This window comes from Manacus candei, unplaced genomic scaffold (assembly GCF_025592945.1).
Source record: "Manacus candei isolate 608988 ecotype Guabito, Panama unplaced genomic scaffold, ASM2559294v1 h1tg000026l, whole genome shotgun sequence".
Classification (NCBI taxonomy): Eukaryota; Metazoa; Chordata; class Aves; order Passeriformes; family Pipridae; genus Manacus; species Manacus candei.
Window position 1 is genome coordinate 4491915 of NW_026138074.1, and position 23581 is coordinate 4515495.

At 40.1% G+C, this 23581-nt stretch overlaps 1 protein-coding gene across 1 annotated transcript in view; it reads left to right on the forward strand.

The window, feature by feature from the left end:
- Positions 1-1041: 1041 nt before the first annotated feature.
- ABHD5 (abhydrolase domain containing 5, lysophosphatidic acid acyltransferase) overlaps positions 1042-23581 on the forward strand; it is a 30165-nt gene continuing 7625 nt past the window's right edge. The window contains exons 1-4 of the mRNA XM_051789044.1: positions 1042-1206; positions 16547-16632; positions 16906-17278; positions 20651-20805. Of these exons, the coding sequence (XP_051645004.1) occupies positions 1082-1206; positions 16547-16632; positions 16906-17278; positions 20651-20805 (739 nt within the window). The 5' untranslated portion in view covers positions 1042-1081. The remainder of the gene's footprint in view (positions 1207-16546; positions 16633-16905; positions 17279-20650; positions 20806-23581) is intronic.

Here is a 23581-nt window from a genome sequence, read left to right on the forward strand (position 1 = left end):
ACAGGTAGTGTTTAAGTTGCATCCAGAACTCCTAATTTGCTTCTTATAAATAAAAACAAACATTACAAACCCGAAAACCTTGTGCTGGACACCCCTGCTGCCCTCTCTGCAGGCCTTGCTAAGCAAGTTGTCCACAGATCTCTGTTTGTGAAAGGGCTGAGGGTTTTGTTTAGGTTCTATCTCTCCTGCTTTACTTGTCAGCTTGTGTACTGGCACGGAGGCCTTGCCACCTCTCTGATGCAATTGCCAGCTGTTGTGTCCCACCTGTACATTGCTCCCTGTGGAGGCAGCGGGGAACACTCTCCCTTGGTAGGCATGTACAGACTATGTTCGGTGTGTACACATACGTACACAGTATCCATGTACATTCTACAGCGCGTAACATGGTCCAGTATGTACACATGAACACACTGTGATACATACACAGTATGTAGTGTGTACACTGTGTACAGCATGTACAAAGTACAATGTGTACACATATGTACATATTGTGATACACAGTACATACAGTGTGTACACACTGTGCACACATATGTACAAACTGTGATATGCAGACAGTATGTACAGTGTGTACACATATGTACACAGTATCTACGTACAGTGCAGTGCACAGTGCGTACGCAGTACAGTATGTACATGTATAGACAAACTGTGATTGTACGCAGTATGTATGTACAATGTACACAGTGTACAGCGTGTACACACCACACTCTGTACACGTATGCACAGTGCGCCCCAGACGCAGGGCTCACGGGGCACAGACGACCCTCTGCCTGGCCGGGAAGCCGCGGCCCTTCTTCACGGGCGTCATCCCGGGATCAGGCAGCGGGACACGGGTCCTACCACCGGGAGCCTTACTCCAGCCAGGCCGCTGGCGGGCGGGCGGGAAGCGCCCGAGACCCCTTCCCCTCTCGGTGGGACCCTTCCCTGAGGCCGCACGACGCCCACACACGGCACCGGGGCCGCCCGGCCGCCCACGGCAGCTCTCGGGGCGGCCGCTCTCCGGGCTGGGCGGCCCCGCGGGTCTGACGCAGGCGGCGGGCGGGCAAGCGGGAGGGAGGAAAAGAGGGAGGAGCCCGTGATGGCTGGTGCTGTCGCCGTCGCGCTGTCCCTCGCTGCGCTCCCGGCCACCGCCACCGCTCCTCCGCTGTCAGCTCCCGGCCGCCGCGCCGCCGCCATGGCCGAGGAGGAGACCTCCAGCGAAAGGTGAGTGGAGCGGGACCGGGGTGACCCCTGCCGTCCCCACGGGTGTCCTGGTCGGCGGGAGGAAGGCTGACAGGGCGCCCGGGCCGGGCCGGGCCGGGCCGCCACAGGCGCTGCTTGCCCACCTCCACCCGCCGCTGGCCCGTCCTGCCGCGGCGCCCGCCAACTGCGGGGAGGAGACGGCGGCCGGTCTGTGTGCCCGGGGCCGGGGCCGGGGGACTCCCGCCTCCCCGGGAGGGCTCCCGCCTCCCCCCCGCGCTCCGCTCCGGCCGCGCCGCGCTCTCGCATCGCCGCTCGGGCGCTCTCCCAGCGCGAGGGCACGCTGCCTGCCATGTTTTCCTGCCGCCCAGCCCGCCCTCCTGCCACGGCTTCCCGCGCGCGGGGATGTCTCCTCGCACCGGCAGGCTCCTGGGAGGGTTTGCCGGCGGCGCCCTGCGAGCCCCGTGTCCCCGCCGCTTCGCCCTCTGCGCTGAGGCAACGCCGTGGCCGGCCAGCTGTTGTCATTGCTCACCTGCCCGCAGGTGTGTGCCTACGCATTTCTCTGCCTTCTTTGCTTTGGCGTGTGTGCGCACTCCCAGTGTCATCCACCCTTCCCTTTGCGCCCCGGAGGCCATACGTCTGTATATACTGTTGGCCCGTGCTTCTGTGTGCCTTTGGAGCTTTATCTGTGCACACAGGTACCCTATCTTCTCATTCCATCAGTTCTATATGTTCACTTTGATGTAGAGCAGACAGTAAGCTTGTCAGCCTTTCTGTGTCATTATTCTGTACTTGATACAAGTAGGAAATGAGAGCACAATCTATAAATTACAGACATAAGCTATTGTTCTAACTTTTCCCTTTTCTAGTACTATATGCTTATCTCATCTCTCGCTGTCCCTGTGAACTTCCCTTTCACTATCCCAAGGCATTCACATCTACCAAAATGTATTTTCTGGCATAAGTTATCCTGCCCCTGTTCCTAACATAAATCTCTAATACCTGTTTGTAAAGACTTATACCCTCAATATATGACTTCATTATAGCTATTAGTCATTCTTCTGCCTGAAACTATGCAGTTCCTTACTATATCTTTTGTCTGTGTACATCAAATGGTTCCGTACAAGTTACCAACCAATGGTCTGTTCTTCAGTTCACATATTCTTTGCTCACATATGGCTTCTCATACCTAGTCCTTCAGTGTATGCTTTATTTTTTGTTATACACAGCTTTCATTGTGGACCCATTCTTATACCCTTCCATTGCCCCCAAATACATTGTTTGCCCTCCTTTGTCCCACTACAGAATAATACAGTCATCCTATATCTGAGACTGTTCACTAAACATAATTAATATGTCTGCTGGTCACTTATCTCCCACTTTGTTCCATCATTTTTAGGAGTCTAGTCCAAACATTGCTCTATCAGAAGATATCTAGCAGTGCCTTTATCACACATGTGCTTTATCTCCTCTGTCAGATGTGTAAATAGGCTTTCTATGCATTGTTTACATGAATTTTTCGTATTTCTCTATGCTATAAATATCAGGTGGTGTATCTCATTGCCAATTGCCTGGCCCTCAAAAACCCATTTCTTGCTTTTTCTTCTCCATGTCCCTTCTTGCATAATGAAATCTTATATTATTTTAAGAAATCCCACCTAAAATTCTTTAGCTACATGCATGAAAATCATGCTGTGTATTCATGACTTCGTAATTAAGGATGTTACTGTTTGCATGTTGTCATCTTATGTGTCTGTTCTGTTATCTTTCAAAACTACCTGTATTCTCAGTCCTGTTATCCTTTTAATCCTTTTTCTAACTTAAGACTTTGATATTTCATCTTACATTTTTTCCTACTCTGCCAGCTCAATCTGACCAGAACTGAACTATCCATCTTTTCCAAACTCCAAAGGCTTCTCTTTCAAAGCACTGTGCAGTTTTGTCTACTCTGTAACTCTACTCTCTCCTCCTTTCCTCAAAATAGCTTTTCAAAATAATCTTTTCCCCCTCACCCCCACCTTCTGCAACATTACCCATTTGAAACTACAGTCCCCTTCTTGGTTCTGTGTTTTTTCTGACCTGTTCGCATTCGTAAAATGCAAGCAATTTGTAAAGCTTCTTGTTGCTGGTTTATGGGTTTTCTAAGTAAGACACTTAAAATAGCCCTGCCTCAGCCTGTTTTGTTTGTATGTTCAGTCACTGCATTAGTCTGAACTGTATCAGCTGTCTGATTTTATCACATAGAATGCTGAGTGCTGCTGAGATGGTGCCAAGCACCCTCAACTTGAGTTGCCTGTCAGGATTGCAGGATTGTAACACTAGTTGATGTGGACCTAGGGTTAGGAATAGTAGGCTGAATTTTCAAGAGGATTATTGCAAGTTTCTCATCATGGTTTACAGAACTGGACAGCTTTTAAAGGGTGTTGATTTTCAGAACTTCTGAGCAATCAGGCCATTTGATGTGAAATCTTTCTGAGCAAGCCCCCAAATTCACTAAAGACTTCTAAGAACAAAATCTCATCATCTTTTTCCATGAAAATGCATTAGCTTTGAAGTGCATTAACTTTTCAGAAAGTGCGTTAGCTTTGAAGTGTTAGCACTTTTATTGGTCTGTTTCTAACAATAATCAAAATTAGCATTTCTTTATCTTTTGAAGTTGAGCAAAGCTCAGTACCCAGAGGAAATTGATAAACAAGAGAAATATGTTAAATATTTTTTGATTTAGAATGCCATGGCAGTGAGAGGAAGAATTACAATATACCATCAAATCTCTAGATTAAATTATGAGTGACAGGCGTATTCAAAGAATAAATACGAAGTTTATCTGCTTTGCAAAACAATAGCGTGACTCAACTTGTTATGCAACGCACTATCTTTGTTGCAACTGTGTAAAAGCATGGTGAAAACAGAATAACAGTGGCTCAGTTACTTTCTGGAAGATCTCAGCTGAAAAATATTTTTATGACCCTTTCCCAACTTTGAATGAGAAGTTTAACTAAACAGGTGTTTTAGTATTCATAATGACAATGATTACTTGGTTAGCATGTCACTTGCTCGTGATTTCCAAACCTGTTTGCAGCCTCGGACCTTCTGTGTGTAAGTTTTAGATGTAGACTTCTGCCTGTGAGGCAAACAGCCTGGCATAAGTCTTTTGCCAGTATTGAATTCGCTTACATTCCATCTGGATGCAGCCAGACTGCGTGTGGCTTGCAATAGAACTAGGAATAGCAGCTACCAAATGTGTGTATGTATCTATGGGGAAAAAATCCCCAAACCACAGTCCTTGGGGGTTTTTTTCCCCTCTGAGATAAGTGGAATAGCTTTCTTGGAAACAAAAGTTGTAAGGGATCTGCACTTACAAGCTTACATCAAATTGCTTGTAAGTGGTCTGTATTCTTACAAAATAATGGCTTGGAGTAGTAGGTACAAATGTACACTGCAAACACCAGTGTTCAAAATTATTTTTGTATTATCCTTCAAGCTTGTTTGTATACAAGCTTGTTATACAATTTTGACGTGAACTTTTTCAGTGATAAAAGAGGAATAGTTTACTAGGCTTAATAGAGCCTACGTGTACTCCTTAATGCTTTGGTTTACGAGGATATCATAGTGGTGTGTTAAGGCGTGATCTATAGTGGTGTGTTAAAGCATGATCTTACAGCATTAAGGGACACTCTCAACTCAGAATTTTTCTTAATTTTTTTTCTTTTGCTGCTTACATCTGCTAGGTTTTAAAGCAAACTGAGTGGGTAGGCTGCTGAAAGCAGGATTCTGCTTACTTTTCTTTGTGAAAGGAGACTATTTCTAAGGGCCTTTCATATAGTGCAGGACATTTAAAAATGTCAGCATTTTTAAAGACTGAGTGAGACATAAGTGCAGTGTGGTAAGCACATGCAGGAAAAGGTTAAAGGACATTTCCTTCCTCTTTTCTGAATCTGTCATTTTTGCTGGTAGGGTTGTATCTATCATAGCTTCAGTGCTTAATGGCTTTTGTGTTACAGCCATGAGCTCATCTAAAAGTATTTGTGTGAGCAGGTTTTCAGGCATTTATAGGATTGTTTATAATGGCTTCCTGTACTTATATATATCTTCTCATTCCAGTGGCAGAAGAAAGGTGCTCATGACCCTACTTTCCAAGTATCAAGCAAAGACACTACTGCAAAAGTTGCCAAATAGGGTTAGGGTACCTGTGAAGGGAGTCATAGCCCCCGGGGAAGTTAAAGTGGAGGCATAAATCCAGAGGGGTGACTAGGTGTGGGGTTGCCGTAGTGCTGGTGACTATGAGTCATTGGAGAATGCAAACTTTAGCCATTCTTGCTTACATTTGGGTATATGCAAAGTGTTTTAGAACCTGATGGGGGCTGGTAGGCCCAGTTAGAGACCTACCCCTCCGAAAGGGACAGCTTTTGGAGGTTCTCTGACTATTCTGAACTTGTATGGGAGAATCTGAACAGCTGTTCCAACTGATAAATTGTTAAAATGTCTTTTCTCTTATATAGTGGTTTATTAAGATTGTTTTCTGAGGAAATTTTGATTCTTATGTTTCATAACTTTTGAGTATTTACTTGCAATTCTGACATTCTTTCAGGATAGTTTTTTTGTACATGATTTGCATTGACAGCCAGAGAGAAGAGGGCATGGGAGGAAAGGTGAGTGTCTGCGTTTGCATTGGCTCTGAAAGATCCAGATGAGAAGCTGAGCAGCAGGAAAGAGGTCAGTGGAGAAGAGAGATTTGTGAGTCAGTAAAGCTGTGTAAGGGAATGAGGTCAGTCTGGAATAAGGTTAAGAGGGGAAAAGGAGGATTTTAAGTGACAACAAGAAAACACGGTGAGGAATGGCAGAGGAGGAAGGTGCTATGAGTCTGTTGTCATAGAAAGCTCAGGATAATAGGAGACTACAGAAAGAAGGCATAAAAATGCATTCTCTGAAAAAAGGTGCAAGAGCACCTATTGCCATTGAGAAAGTCCGCTCATGTATTGAAGTAAGGGAAGAGAAGGGCAACGAGAAAAATAAAGAAATGGGGTGGGTTAGTGCTCCAGGAGACTCTTGTAGAATTTTTTTTCTTGGTTGCATTTAGTAAGTGTCATACCAACACTAAAAACTTATTAGTTATATCTCTACCTTTCTACAAGGAGAGTTTTGATGCAATGACTTTATAGACTCATTTAGTTTCTTAACTGTTTTTAAAACTACTTGCACTTCCTTGGCATCTAAAGCATTTGTGGTGTAAGCATGTACAGAAAAGAGTCTGTTATCAAAAGGTTGTGCATTTTTAGGTTTTCCAAGAAATGGAAATGAAGCTAGGTAGACCAAAATGTTGAATACCAGTTCTTGAATTTTCACAAAGGTAACTATCACCATAGGTGACTTTGATAAAGGAATACAATGTAGAAGTTGCTCTAATAATCTGCAGTGAAACAACCTGTCTTCAATGTGTATTCATGCTCAGGTACAAGTGGGGCTTATGTACAGCATATTTGGAGCTATCATGGGCCTTAGATAGCTTTTTATCTGTATTCTTATGTGGCTCCTTATGGAAGAATGAAAATACCCACATCCTATTTAAGTTGTGATCTAAATTGCGTATAATATACTGCAGAATATAAACAAAAGATAAGCAAGGTAGAGTGTGGTTGAGCAGTGATGCAGATTGGTGAGAAGTGCCTGTTACATGCGTGCTTTACTCTTATCCAGTTTGATGGAACTTGGGGATGTTCTGGCTGCTGGCATGGGAAGTATGAGAAGGCTGACAAGGTTTAAGCAAGGTCGAGGCTGAAGAGCAGCAGGAGTACATCAGTCAGTGTATGAATAAAATGAAAGCAGTAGAAAGTTAAATAACATCTGAAGGGCACCAAGTGTAAATTTTCATTTCCTTAATTTTATTTATGCTTTTCTTCACAAATTCTTGCTGCAATGTGCAGCGTGTTGTTTGTAAAAACTCTTCAAAGCTGTGGCAACGCCGAGTTCTATCAGGTGGGATTTTACTGTGGAGGAGGCAGAGGGATGTAGGTCCTTTGTGGAACCAAACCCGTGTGTTAAACATGTGATCTCTGTCATAAGGTTGAGTAGTTTTAGAGGGACTGTGCAGCTTCCGTCTTTCTTCTCCCCTGCACCTGCATCTTTATCTCTGTATTCTGTATTCTTCCATACTTGGTATGTAGCTGCTAATGTGTTTTTTTTCCTCTGGATTGTTTTTGATTTTAGTGTTTAAATAAAAATATAGAACAATGAGTCCTCAGGAGAGATGGCAAGAAGTAATGGAGGGCTTGGTTCACTGGGTACTATTAGCAGTTAGTGGACCTTAAAGTTTTCATGGGGAAATGCCTGTGTGTTAAACAGTGTGTTGCAAGTTAAGGAGGAACATCATTTCTGAAAGCTTGTTAGGACTAATTAATTCTCTACTCTGTAGTATAATTGTGACTTTTACCTGACTGTGGAGAAGACTTTGTGATATTTTGGAGGACAGGACACTGCCCTTGTCTGTACCTTTGGAACCTGCATAGCAGTGAACAGTAACAGGAGTAAGTAGTAGCTGTGTGGCACATGGTTTCTTTGTTGTTGCACTCGTGCTGAATGGTTTCTTGCATTAGGTGCTACCACAGCTACTTTGTAAGCAATATGAACATTACAGATTGCAGGCTTAGTTGACAGTCCACGGATAAAGTTCATTCTTGTGGGACATGTTGAAAAAGCGCTTGCTTTGAAAGGAGGAGGGCGGAAGAAATTACATAAGCATATAAAAAAGATACATATGGTTAAAACAAAAAGAAGAAAGGCAGTGCTGGGAGACAGAGAAGGTGGAGGGAGCTGCAATGATGCAAGGTATACGGCAAGGTGTACCTGTGTCTGAGGTTCAGCACGGGAGGGAGCAAAATTGTAGGTCCTCTCCACTTCCTGAATGCGCAGGTTGCTCAAATGAATTTACATAAATATGGTAACCTTTAATATCGCTAAAATAGTCAGAAAATGCTCATTGGTTAGGGATTCACATTCATTAGGTACATGTCAGGTTAATTTTGATAAGTGATAGTCCTATGTAGGACTGTTAATATAAGTAGAGACAGTAAGAAAGTTTGCTCCTGATTTTTTGCATTAATTCTGATGTTGAATGTTCTGAATACAGAGTTCAAGATGCAGTAAGTACATGAGGAATGCATTGCTTTCACCTCTACCCTGATGTAGAGCAATATTCTGCAATACCCTATCATGGGTTCTTTGTTGGAATGGGGCTGATGTACGTTACACTTCCTAGAAATATTATGCAGAGGTTTTCAAAACATTCTGGTTTAATGTTACTGAAGTATTCCAAGAGTTTCACAACATGTTATTGCATAGAACATCTTGGCTCAAAACTCCTCTAAACAGAACTTTATGGGCAGGGCTATAGTGTCATCTAGGGGGAAAAAAAAGTATTGGTGTCCTTTTTAACTTGTTCACAATGATTTCATCCAGTTTTTGTCTCCTCATGAAGTTGGTAAACAGACATTTGTTAAAGAATTGAGGTTTTGTTCCCACACCATATTCCTAATACTTCCCTCTAGATCTTGCCTGTTTAGTATGCTCCTCAAGGTCTTTCCCTGAGGGTTGCAACGTTTTTAGTCTGTTCATGCAATGAAAGTGAAACATGGAATATTTTTCTTCTCCTGATGTTTGTCTGCAACTGCCAGAGCATTTTGTCCTAGGAACATCTCATTCAAATTGTGGTTGCTGCATCTGATTTCTACTGTACACGCAGAAGCTTTGTCCCTGGATATGCAGCCTTCACAACAATGGTTACTGTACATGGGCTCTCTATGCCTGAATGATTCTGACTATATTCACTGTTCTCAGAAGAAGTATTAAAGAACATGCTGCACTTTAGGGACAGGAATGAAGGACTGCAAGGATTCCTAAAATTGGTTGTGCTCTTAAGGTTCTAATGAAACAATATCCTGAGCCTGGTTGCAGAAACATCCCTGCCTGGTTAAAAGCAGACTCGATGTCATGATTATATGTTACTGTCTGTCAGTGGCAGCTCTGACTTGAAAGCTTGTCCTCCACCTTGACTCACTAGTCTTTTTTTTCCATCTTGTTGGCTTATAGGTCTGCTGGTTAACTTTGTGGCTTCTCTATAGCTGGGTCTCCATAATTATCTGGGTTAAAATATGGTGTCTTTTAAACCTGTATCATTTCACAAGTCTGACAGAGAGAGCAGCCACCAAATAGTTGAACTGGCAAAATAGGAGTGGTGTGCTATTGGATCTGATAGGATCTCCTGGCAGTGAGGATGGCCTGAGATTCAGGCATTATGTCACCCAGTTTACTACATATTAACACCAGCAGGAATAAACCCAAAGAAGCAGGGTGCTTCTCAGAGTTGAACTGACACGCAGACTTCTCCGTGTGTTTTATCTTTCTCATTATAAAAATTGGCTTTCCCTGAATTAACAAACCAACGCCGAATATTAACTCTAGTCAACTACTTCTGTCAAAAGTTCAATTCTAATACATGTTTATTTGCTGTATCTTGCTCTCAGTTTCATGCAGAGCATGCTGCTTTCACATGATAAATATATTTTTCTAATTTTCTAAACTTTACAAATTTGCTTAGGAAATTTGAGTCTTCTTTCATGCTAATCAGTAATACTTTCTGTCATTTTCAATTAAATGTGTTTTGCTTTATAGTTTTTACTTCATTCTATAATTAATAAAACCTCACTGTTATATTGTTATATATTCTTTGAACAGAAGGTGCATTTTTCTTAGTCATTAAGAATGTGGTTTATTTACTTATTTATATTCTTTACATTAAACTGTTCTGTACCCCAGTTTTTCCTCTCATAGCTAGATTTCTGCTTTAAATGGGTACCAAGCTTGAATGTGTAATTTTCATGGATTTTAAGTTATTACAGTTGTTGAAATGCTAAAGAGACTGCTGGCTTGTCCAAAACCATATAGAAGAACTTGAACCTGTTTATAAAATGTAATTCACAATTATTAAGTAACATCCCCTTTTTAGTTTAGTACCTTATGTGTTTTAAATTTCTTATCACTATTAGTCTTAGATAACAGAAAAATGTTATCAAATTTGGTTCAGAGATATGTAGTTCCACTATATAATAATTCTAAAACTTTCTTGATTTGAAAATAGTTGCTTCTTCTTTATCTCCTCAATTTTAATTTACTGGAGTTATAAAAACATGTTTTCTTGTTTTTTCACTCACTAGTTTGAAATAGACTCATTGCATTTTTCTCCAACCTATTTTTTTTAACAGTGATTTGTTAAACAACCTATTGTCAAGAGGAATTTTACTCTCCTGGGAATAAAGAGGGAACAAGATGGAACTTGGATATAGTGATACTGGAAAGAAAAATATGCTCCTTTACTTAAGTATTAGGGGGTTTTTTTGCCATGGTAATGTTGGTGTTAACTGTTAACAAAGAAGTGTTAATTCTTGCCATAATCAATCATGTAAACAGCAGGCAGTATTCTGATGTTGCAGGCCATTAAATTAATGAGATGGGAAAGGAAAAGTTTATTATAACTTAACTCTATCTTGGATAGAAATGAGCCAGATGTAAACCTGCTACTTTTCTCTGACCTTTTGACACAGAAAGCCCTGTTTGATTGTGTCATCCTTGACTGTTTCTTTTGCTTTGTGTTGTTTCAGGTTATCACCTTTAAACTTGAAATTTAGTAGCCAAAGTTGGTGGTGTTGATGGTGGAAGAAACCACATCCTACTTACCTCTTAGGCTTTATGTAGGCTACTGCTAAGTAAAATGCAGAAAGATTCAGTAAACAGACTTCTTTCTACTGTTCCTTTTAAAACAACAGAAAGAAAAAAAGATAATGTAAAGGGTAAAAGAGTATCTCCATTTCACTTAAGCATCCATCCATCCATCCTGTCTTGACTGTAGAGTGTTCCTAGAGCATTACTGTAAAACAGTTTTATTTTTAAAATTGGCACTTTGCTGTAAATTTGATATGTTGATCTCATACCCAGTTATGAATACCTGATGCTCTTTGTCACTACTCCTTTTTTGCCCATTCTTAGTATTTCTATAACAATTGAAAGGGCTGAGTGAGTGCAAAGTAACATGGTTAAGTGTTCATATGTGATGAGATTTATGTGAGACCTGAGAAAAGTGAGCCTTATGTTGCTTATATTTAGATTTCAACATGTTGGCAATTTTCAATTCTTTTGCTAGCACAGTATTTCAAAAATGCTTTATGCAGAAACAAGAGGGGAGAGTCTGAGCTGTCTTTCCATTATCTTACCCTTGTTTTTTCTGTTACAGTGTAAGATATACTTAATTTGGAGCTAGCTCAAATTGATGGGTACTTATAGGTGCCTTGCCAGCTGGATGACCTTGAAAATCCCAATGCCATTTCTCTTGGTGATGGGCAGAAACAGTACCAAGTTCTCTGCATTAATTTGTTTTTCTTTCCTTACTTATAAATAGCTGAAATTAATTCTGAGAGTCAGGAGAGGAGAGGGTTAGGGTTTTTGAGAGATCAACTTGATTCTAATAAGATTTAAGGGTAAAGGGTAAAGCTTGAAGTGCTTTACCAGTGAGTTCACTCAGTGTTTAAGCTTTTTAAGGTTTTGAGGTTGTTCCCTAGCTAAAATCTTGGTAGTTTGCAATATTGGCTGCAAAAATTCAGTCAAAAATATTAAATATGCTCATCTTCTGAGAGCAAGACAGAAACAGATAGACAGCTCTGTTGCTCACGCATTCAGTTACTTTCCTGTAATCCTTTGTGAGTTACTGTTCAATTGTTGTATACCCTGAGCTCTGGCTTCCCTACTGATGCAGTTTTTAAGTCCAAATAATTCTTCACAACAGGAAAATCTATTCTCTGTGCTTCTGTCACTCTAGTGCATGGCTTTTGGTCTATACTGGGAGTTTTGATTACTGTACTGACTTCAGAATTCTTAGTTCAAAGCTGAATTTATACTCTGTAGAAAGGTCTCTGCATGTCCTGTCTTAGTGGGTCAGTGATTTTTGACAAATCATCAGGTAGCAAATGGTATGGCTTTCATTTTTTTCCGACTTAGGGGAGTTCTATTGCTTTTTTTGCAACATGTTTGGAAAAACCCATGTTTTTTGGTTTGCTGTTTTGCCACACAGGCTTTCCACAAATTATGACAGCTAGCTCTGCAATGGTGGTGTATGTGGAAAGGTGCCTCTGTCAAATGATTTCAGGCTTAATACATCTTGTAAGCCATGCATTCATATAACTCTAATGTAAGTAAGTTGTAAACTCGAAAAGTGAGAGCATAAGCTCCATTTCTGTACATTTATATCTCCTAGACAGAGTTATAAGCAAATTCTGATGAATGTCGTGATATGGTAGAGCTTCCATTTTTTAAATCCAGATTAGAAACAGAAATCAGAGAGACTGTTCATCTGTTTGAGTAGATGCCTCAGTGTTAAAATAGATGTTTCAATTCCTCAATATTATCTAAGCTTTCGTCAGCTTTTTGTGGAGTATGTCAAATTTGTAACTGGCTGCAGATCCATCAGTTGTCTTGCATGTAATCAATTCTCACCAAGCTGAATAGGGTTAATGTAGCTGATGGAATGGTACTACCCAACTTACCTATTTGCCTCATTCTTCATGGGGTTTGACCTAATTAGTGGAGGTGGATGGGTGGGTCAGGTTCACTATGCCTCTGCCTCCACTTGATTCTCAGTTCTTTTGAAAGTTACCCTCAGGCAATTCAAGCTGTGCTGTGACAGCAAGTTCTTGATTCAAATTAACAAATTAACATTCAAGCATCTAAGGAAAAGCAGTGTTATCCTTAGGTACATTTAACACAATATTCAATTATTCTTTTCTCATTAGATGTCTAAATATAGTAATAACTATTTGTTTTAAATTATTTTTTTATTATTTCTTTTTATCCTTTCTTATGCATGCAACGAGAGGCACAGAACACTTGCTCCAATGAGCCAACGTGTTAGGTCTTGCCTGCTGGTTTAGCCCTTGTGCACAGTGGTCGTAGCTCCAGGTTGTTCAGATATTTGTGTCCCTTTTGTTTGCATCATTTATTACTGTATTGGTGATCAGCATAGGCTGCTGATGGTCTCCACTAATCTTCTAGTCCCACATTAATCACCTAGACTTTCTCTGTGTCTGAGGTCATTTGGTGGGTGTCTCTGGGGCTTTCCCTTACCTTCTGGTCTCCTTCCTGAGATATGTTGCAAGGAGTGGGGAGTTCTACTGGCAAAGACAGTGACTTCTTTGAATGCCTGGCAGGCCAGCAGGCCCCCCACCTGCTGGCCTCTGATTTTTCCAGCCTCTGGTACTATAGACTTTTTCAGGTGGCTGTGAAAACTGTAACTGACCTCAAAGAGAAGATGAAGGAAGCATCCTATGCAATGCTTAGCCCTACTGGTTATTGCTTATTTTACGGTGGATGTGCATGCTGGTTTATGTTACTATGTGGCCACATATACATGGGTTAAATTCCACTAGTTATGTGCCTTGGTAATTTGATGTGTAACACCCGTAAGTACAATTAGTATAAAAATGATAAAAATTTGGGCTGTCAGTTGCCAGATTTATTTCACACTTTTTGATATAGCAAGCAGCTAAGCCCAGTGGTTCTCTTAACTCCTCAAAATGCAAGATTCTGCTGTTGACTTTTCTTTTTGAAAAAAGACAGATGGGACTAGAGTGTCAGGGAAGTGGTGGGTGATGAGAGTAGAGTGGGGTCTGTCTCTTCTGGCAGTTGGTAGCTCACTTACAATGTGAAACTGCTGCTGAAATCTTTAGTTTTCTTTCGTAACTCATCTCCATTGCTGGTGAACACACTATCTTGAAAGGTCCATTGCTTCTTTTTTGACATTATATAGTACTTACAGCTTTATATCACAGAAATAAAAATGATAGACCATGTAAGCAATTGGTGTTCTTGTGTGCATTTAGAAGACACATTTAGCACAGATGTAGAAAAGAAATGATACAACTGTAATCTTCCAAAGCTATCAGAAGAATGATTTAAATAGATGATATAGTTGCTTATTCTCCATATGTGGAAAACATCTAGCAATGTGGTAAATCATTTTTGGAAAGATGGAAACAAAGGATTAAGTCTTGAATACTTCAAAACTAAATATTTTCTTTCTAAAATAATGTTTCTAGAAAGTGCTTGTTTTTTTGACAGAAAGCCTTCATCATTGCTCTTTTAGTTCAGGAAGTAAAAAATGACAGAATTACAAACATAGTTTTAATTCTAAATATTTCACCTTGCTGATTGTGTTTGTCAAACTATGCATGTACTCAATGTTTCTTCTGAATTAAAATCTCACTATTTGTAAAAAGTACTTGTAACTAACTAAAGAAAGAGTGGGCACCTGTTTTACAGCTTTCCCATTCTGTGACAATTTTCTAAATAATTTCCCTGAGTATCCAGGTGCCTCCCTAAGACTGGGAAATATAACTCTGGGATTGTGAAATGTAGATGACATTTTTATTTCACTGCAGCCATATCTCTGCACTGTTTTCATATTGACATGTTGCAGCTTTACATTTCTATAAATAAAATCTTTAAAGTATTCTCTTTGTTAAATCAGTGGTTTTGCTGAGAGGAAGCAGTTCATATAGTTTCAGCTTGGGGAAAATAGTGACTGGGCTTTTTGCTTCTGACCTAAGAGCTAAGAATGAAAATGCATAGTTGAGCACATAACTAACAGAAAGTTTGACTCAGAAGAGTGGTGATCTAGCTGTTGTTTAATAATTTACCAGAGTAATTCATAGCATTGGACACAATTAGTGTTATTGTTAAACTCAGATTTCACGGTTACTTGGGTATGAAATTACTTTTGGCTTGTCCTAGCTTTAACCTCTTAAAAATCTTACTTTTAAATAAATGCATAGTTTAATGTGGAAGCAAAACAGTAGGATGCCTATTCCTATAAGAAGCTAAGTTCCTTTATTTCTTAGATTGCATGAGGACATGGCATGGAAGGACATACAATCATCCCTTCCCAGTCCCTCAATTATAATGATTATAACAATTCCCATGGTCCCTCATTATAACGAATCCCATGGTCTGGTGGGTCAGGAAGGTTATTTACAGGACAGCCAGACCTTAGAGTAGAGGAGTAAAGAATACTGAATAGCAGTGGGCATAGGTGATTGGATGATTCATCCTTTTTGGTCAGGTATCATTTGGGTTGGGGGTTTTTTATGTCCCCTAATACATTTGTATGAATCTGAACAGTGCTTCTCGCAGTTGCACTCTGCATCCCCAGAAAACCTTGCATGTGGTATCATAAATTAGTATCTATGCAGCTGGAGTATGTCTGCCCCTTAAAATGTGGGAAGATCCTCTGGATAAAGAACTAGGGGGAGCAGGTCTTTATTATTGATGCATTGTGCACTCTGAAAAACTGGACATTAGTAACCTAATAGTCTTTTAACATTAGTTGTTGTATAACTAGTACTCGCAGTGTTCAGTCCTGAAAACTCTGTAACTTATTGGAAAGCAGTTCAGTGTAGGAAGAGTGCTAGAGAAAGCTGATTGTGAGTTTGGTGACCTATCATCTTGCCTGTGAGGAATAGTCTGGGGTCCTGCATTAGCAGCCTTTGCACTGATAGTGAGCCACTTCAAAACCAGGTGTGACATGGAAAAAGAATATTCCGTGGTAAAAACAAGGGATAAATTAGCACCCAGTAAAAGCTGTACCAAATTGCTGTGTCCTTTGCAGCACTGTAGGTGAGGCAGTGCTGCTAGCTGAGTCATTCCCCCTGCTCTCATGGTCAAGCTAGCACTACCAAGATAGTAACTCACAGCTGGAAAAGCAGCTTCTGTTGCAGGAATTGGAGGTTTGTTTTCCTCTGGGACTTTGTTTCGAAGTTTGTAATTAAGGTCCTAGATTTTTGCTTTGCTAGGATAGACCTGCTTCTTTTTAACTTTTTAAATTTAGTATATTAATCAGTTCAGGTTAGGCTGGCGAGCACACAGTTTGTTGCTTTTTTTGGAAGTAATAGGTTCACGTAAGGTAATGGGTGTGCAGGCAGCCTTCCAAAGGAACTTAAGAGGAGGCTGGAAAGTCCAGTGACTATGTTATGTATCCTGACAGGCTCATCAGGTTGGCATGAGGGCTGATGTCTCCAGATCAGCATACTCTGATAAGAGCACACAGTGGAAAAACTGTACAATCTTTGAAGAATGCCTCTAATCGTGATGCCACTTTATAAAAGTGAGGAGAAAGAGAATTTCCTCCCACTGCACACTCCTGTTCTTCATAGCATGTGGTTTACATGGGTTCTCTTATGAGGAGCAGCAAAAGAAATGTCTTCAAAGCATCAAATGGTGCCAAAAATTACCATGTTGCTCAAGAGACTTTTATTCTGTGTTGCTGTTGTAGGTTAGGATGGTTATTCAGCTGGCTTCCTGCCTGGTGTCCCACATCGCTGCTACACCTTAAAGAGGCTGAGGACAAAATGCTAAAATGTAAGTCTTTTGTTTTTAATAAGTTTCATAGATACAACTAGATTTTCTATAAATTTACATATAATCAAAGAAGTTTTTCAATATGGCTTTTACACTGTGATGAAATAAACAGGTTTAAAATTACATTTTTGTTGTTCCCTTATGAAGATATTTGATTAGAGGCTCTCTCCTTTGAAAGGGAGCTCCTATTTAAAACAGTGGTTTCCATAGAGTGTACTTCATATTTTACCAGGCGTGTCTAGCAACATCATTTTTCCCCACTTTTTTCTTCAGGTATTGCAAGCATTTACAATAAACGGTACGTTTATATATCCAATGGAAATAAAATATGGACACTGACATTCTCTCCAGACCTTTCAAATAAAACTCCACTTGTTCTCCTGCATGGGTTTGGAGGAGGTGTTGGACTGTGGGCTCTCAACTTTGAAGATCTCTGTGAGAACAGGACCGTTCATGCTTTCGACCTCTTGGGATTTGGGCGTAGCAGTAGACCACACTTTGACACTGATGCTCGGGAAGCAGAAAATCAGTTTGTGGAATCCATAGAAGAATGGAGAAAGGAGGTGGGATTAGAAAAAATGATTTTACTTGGACACAACCTAGGTGGATTCCTGGCTGCTGCTTACTCATTAAAATACCCATCAAGGTATGTGAAAATAAAGGAATGAAGGAATTCCTTTTCTGTATTTGACTAATGATTTTAACATAGATTTTACTTTATCAGGCTCTTTATAGGTTATCTTTATGCTGATCTAAAGAAACTTGATACTGATTTCTAAGCATTAAAAATAAAAAGTACTAATTGTGCAGTTTGTTTCCAGGTGAATAGAAATAGGTAGATCTGGGAAGCACGATTTTCTGTGTACTTGTCTGTTTGCTTTTCTTCAGTACCCCTTTGCCCTGTTAAAAATGGCAATGAATGTATTTACTGGTGAATGGTTTGTGACATCTGATTAAACATTGTTTTGTAAAGGGAAAATAGGCTTGTTTCTGCCAAACTTCCCACTATTACGGATAACATTGAAACTTCTGCATGTTATTCCCCCAGGTAATTTATGCCTATGCACTAGCAGTCAGCCTGGTGCCAGCATGATAATATAAAAATTATTTTAGTGACTGTTTGATTTAAATTGTCTGTATGCCATTCATATTTCTCCTTTGCAAAACAACCCAGCCACAGCAGTTCTCTAATTGTATTTCATCAGCATTTTCTGCACCACGTCATGGCCAACAGTTAATACATTTTTTCCCCCTTAAAGTAGTAATTTGTCTCTTTTATATAGTCGGGTTATATATCCCCTGGTGAGATAGGATCCCACTGAGGTAATTCCGTATTAAAAGAAGACAGTGCTTTTGTTGGGATACACATAGTGGGCCCCTATGAAAAATTGTGAATATAAGCTTAGCTTTCCACATCATATGGCAAATTCTATATTATACAAAACATACCTTATTCTTTTATATTCATGTCAAGTTTTATAATTTCTTTGTTTCTTATTTGGATATTTTTGATATAATTTCATACATCATTTATTCCTAAAACACTTCCTCTTTTTCTAAGTGGAAAACAGTTAGCACAAGTGGCTGGAAATGACGTGTGAAAGTAGATGTCTAAATCCGGAATTGCAGTGAAGAAATGCAATCTTCTGCTTTAGGGACGTAAACCTATTATCCTTTTGGGCATAAAACAACTTTTAGATAGGTGTAGTTGGTTTTTCATAGAGATCACTTACAAGTTCCTTACCTCTTTTTTCAAAGAATCTATAAATGGCACTGTCCTATCCTTGTGGGATGGAATGTTCTTTCTCCCCTCTGCTGACTTACACCAAAAGTGGTGCTCTGTTTTCTTGCCTCACTGTGTTTAAGTTGGGGTTAATTAATTTGGGGGGTTTCCAGTTTGTGCTCTCACGTTACTAATGTTTCTCTGAATTAAACTGGCACCATCAAATTGGCAAATTTGATCTTAAGACAGCATTGAATCAAGTGATAAATGTAGGACATGTTTCAGCCAGATTATCTAACAATGCATTAGAGACTTAAGGGATTCTGGATACATATTATTAGGAAAGTAGATCTGTTTCTCCAAGCATAGATGTCCATTAATTTGCTACACTGTACCAGAGTTGTTCATGGAAAATCTGAGGTTACTAATCCAGAAAGAGTCCCATTTAGAATATTCCCAAGTGGAGGTGGGCCATGATTTTCAAATACTGCAACTTCTGGACTGTTACTTTTAGCCTGATTCTCGTGGTCAACTTCCCATTATCCTGGGTTATGTTTTAGGCCTGATTACCAAAAGGAGAAATGCCAAATAGGAAGGAAATTGTTAAGAAAGGAAACATGAAAAAAGCTTAATCTATTTTTATTCTTGTGTTTGCTGTGCTGTATGTAATGCCATAGTTTGTGCACAGAATGTGTGGCTGTCCTGAATGGCTCCTCGTTGCTTGCACTCCTTTGCCTCTAATCTCTCCTGCTTCATTTGTACAGTTAGATTATACCCTGTCCTCTCTTAATGCTGTTGTTTGCTGCAGGGTGCAAATACACTAATAGCTGAGCCAACAGCCAAGAAACATCTTTGTGAGGTTAATCCTTTCCAACCCTTCATTCCAAGCACAGGTTTCTGGTTTCCCAACTGCTTATAGTCCAAAAATAGCCTTTGGAATCACTTCTGACATCGTTTTAGGTACTAGGAACTTTTCCTTGTTAATATCTAATCTCATGGTTTTGAAAGAGAGAAGGAAGTCATGAAGAAGAAAGTAAAGATCATAGAACCATAGACTCATTAGGTTAGAAAAGACCTTTAAGATCATCTAGTCCAACACTGCCAAGTCCACTAAACTGTGTCCCTAAGATCAACATCTACACATCTTGTAAATACGTCCAGAGACAGGGACTCAACCACTTCCTTGGGCATGGTATCATAGAATGATTTGGGTTGAAAGGGACGTTATCACCTAGTTCCAACCCCCCTACCGTGGGCAGGGACACCTCCCACTAGGCCAGGTTGAATCAACCTGTTCCAATCCTTGGCAACCTTTTCGGTGAAGAAGTTTTTCCTAAAATCCAATCTAAACCTCCCGTCACACAACTTGAGGCCATTCCCTCATGTCCTATCACTTGATATGTGAGACAAGAGACTAACCCCCACCTTGCTACAACCTCCTGACAGGTAGTTGTAGAGAGCAATAATGATGAAGCTTCCATGGAAAACCACCTTAAATGTGCAAAACTATAGTTGAGTCACTTTTTTTCAGAAATCATCAGTACTTAGGACAGTTAGAGTAAGTGTTACAGGATTAAACAGAAATGGATGATTCTAATCTACCAAGATGAAAGAGAGTTTTTGCTTGAGGGGGACCCACAGCATGAAGTGACGGATAGTTGCATGTGCTGGAGACTCCTACTGTGCTCTCTACACTGAAATTCCTTTGAGTAATAATTTTACAAATTGTCTCTGACATTTCTTTCATAACCTAAAGTCAATGAATTTAGAAAACATCTGCTAGTTTTGCCCTACCTCTCTCAGTTAAAATTTTACTTTGATAAAATGATTTTTCAGTTAAATTGTGTCTCTTCTTAGAACAGAGATCTTAGACTTCTAGCAACTTCACTTAAATTAAATAGGTGCAGTTATCCTCTTTTCTCTCAAGTTAAACTGCTCCTGCAAATAATAGCGACTGAGCACATGGATTAGGCTATTTTTAAAAATAGAAATAAGACTATCCTTTTTCTCAAATTTATGTGACAGTGAGTATCTATTGAATACTGACTCTCTCTTTGTGACACGTGCTTCCAAGTTTCTGGTGTTTGTACACATGATTAGGTGCAATTCACTCTCTAATTAGTAATTGAAATCAAAACCATTGATAAATCAGAAACTGGGTAATAAGCCACTATGACTGAAGTGACTAAAGCACGTTGTATGTATGTATCTGTAAGACAGATAGCATGTTTTCATCATACTTGGTTGAAGAAAAGCTACTGTACTCTAACCCTCTTCACCTTTTTTTGCCAACAGGGTCAAGCATCTTATCTTAGTGGAGCCATGGGGTTTTCCAGAGAGGCCTGACAATGCTGAACACGAACGACCAATTCCAATCTGGATCAAAGCACTAGGAGCTATATTGAGTCCATTTAATCCATTAGCTGGGCTAAGAATAGCAGGACCCTTTGGTGAGTTTTAGATACTCTTAAGTACCATTTCTGTTTTGGTTAAACATAAACGTGGGGCAGATAGCACATTATGATAAGCTTTCTAGCAGGTCTGTATCACCCACAGAGGAAAGAGTTGGAGAAAGGTGGGAGTGGTTGAGGAAGGTTTGAACTCTTTGGGACAAGAGGGCAAGCTCTTGCTATTAGAAATACTAATATGGTAGTTTACGACAAGCTACAGTAAGTGACTGTAGGCTCCAGTTACAGTGAGCCAGATTATGTGGACATCTGTTGGGGAACCCTGACAGAGAGGCATGAATGTGAAAGGGTTTTTTCTGTTTGCCTCTGGTCACAGTCCGTTTAGTTTCCCTTCTCACTGCAGTTTGATGGGCAAACAGGATTTCCAAATTCTGTTAACATTGGAAGGCAGTCTCTTACAAACTCATTTGTCTTTTGTTCTGAGTTTAGAGAAGTTAAATTGAGACTGGGTTCTTTCTATTAGTCATTTCCTTATGACTCTAGCAAATCTTGTGGGCCTCACTGATGTCCTGCATTACAGTGGCAGTCTATACTTCATATTTCTATTTCTTCAACAGCACTGATGAGATGTTAGGTAAACTCTGTATACTCTAATACTAGGACTAGGTAGGAATGACTGAAAATACTGTGGTATGAGTCTATCTGAGGAGTGGGGAGAAGGGCATAATAAAGTCTTAAAGTCATGATATGTATTCCTTCTAGAGGAAAAAGAGTTTATCTGTCTGCTGCTCTGTGTACTACTGAAGTATCTGCTGGAGAGGCTTGGAAAAAGATATCCTTCTGGTCCCTTCTGAGTTATAATTAATTCACCTCTTCATCATTTTTTAGTATTCAGTCTGAAGATAAACTAGTGAGATTCCTAGGCTTTCCTTACATTTAAACCACATCTGTTTCCTAAATCTCTTTCTATAGAATATATATTTTAATATGCTGATCTGTTTTTTTCTTGTCAGGAATGTGACAAAATTAGCTTGTCAGACAAGCAACATATTTTGTACAAACAGATTTTTTTAAAGTAAAATGCTAATCTGGTTAACAAAACAACCTGAAGCATATTGAGTGAGAAGCACTGGTTTAATGCCTTTTATCCAATAACAAGTGCTTGCATAAATCAATCCATGTGGAAGAGTTCCAAGCTGAAATTTGTCTCCCTAAGCAATAAGTGCACTCAAAACCATGCTGTAGAAACAGACACTGTCTTGGCAAGGTGTCCCCAAACCTAGCCTTGCTTACACATTGCTGTAAAGGGCAGTGCTTTCAAAAATTTTTCATCTGTTTCGCACTGCACGTGTTAAAGATGTTTTCTGTCATCAACTTAATGCACAGTTCTTGACAGGTGAGACATAGTTCTTAGAGAAGAGTAAGTTTAAACACTGTCCTGCAAGGTGGGCATCAGATCCAACCTCGTGAAAGCACTGAACCAAATACAGCTTTCCTTCTACATGCAAATGCGGTTAAGCTGCTGGGCAAGCACAGTTGTTTGAACCTCACTATAAAGCCAATTGATCTTGTTCAAAGGTATGAGTTAAGCACTTAAATGTGAGCCAGGTTCGTTGGGATATCGTAATGGTATCACGTTGACCAATCAGACCCGCAGGCGAATAATTAAAACTGGGAGAGAAAGAGAATCCAGAGGTATTTTTTAATTTGAGTGGTTTCCAGATAGAGGATTTGCATATTTTCCTTCATTTAACTGGAATGGTCACCCAGGAGGCTCACAGTGCAGGGGGTTTGGTGCTTAGGTTGGATTTGTGAATTCCATTCCTAGAGCTGGACACATAAAAATTTCTCAGGACAACGGAAATGTCACGGTTGTTGGCAAGTTCCTTTTTGTGGAACTTGCTGTCTTCCATGTTAGTATTTCTTACAGCATTTTCATAGACACTGCGGAAAAGCAGCCAGACCAGTGTCTTCAATAAACATTGCAAGCATGAATCAGTGCGATTGCATTCCAAAATTTGTTCCAAGGTGCCTTAAATCCTTGTTTCGTTCTCCCCTGTAAATTCCCAGAGAAGAACTGTTTTGCAATTGGACCCACAGACAAAACACTTATCAAAACGGAAAGTGAATTCTAAAATTTGCTAACATTTATGCCATGACCTCCATGCTGATAGCAGGGGAAGACACAGAATTAGTCTCTTTCTTCCAGGTACTCTTATTCCAAGCCAACTGTATCATTTGTGTTCAAAAAAGCCAAACGCAGAGAAGAATAATCCAGCAATTGAACTCTCTGCAGGGAAAATAGAGCAGAGAGAACTGCAGGATTTTACAAAATCTTCATTGTTTTGAGAGCTAAATCACTGTTTCATAAGGGAATTATTTTCTCTTGCACTGTATTAGTTTTCTAAGTCTGTTTAAAGCGTGCATAAGGGCGTGTTGCAATATCTAATCTCAAGATTACAAAAGCATAGATCACTGTGACAAGGTCTACATGAGTAGTACGAGGCCTTTGGCCAGAGTTGGGAGGGAAAGAGTGACATCATCATAATTGCACAGATTAACAACAATATGAAGTTCCTGCCATCTGGAAAAGGGGAAACGTAAACATGAATGGTCACACATAGTTGTGGACAGTGGCTCAATGTCCAGGTGGAGACCAGTGATGAGTGGTGTTCCTCAGGGATCAGTATTGGGATCAGCACTGTTCAGAGTCTTTGTCAGCACCGTGGGCAGGCAGATTGGGTGCCCCCTCAGAAGTTTGCCGATGACACCAAGCTGTGCAGTCAGTCAATGCACCATAGGGAAGGGATGCAATCCA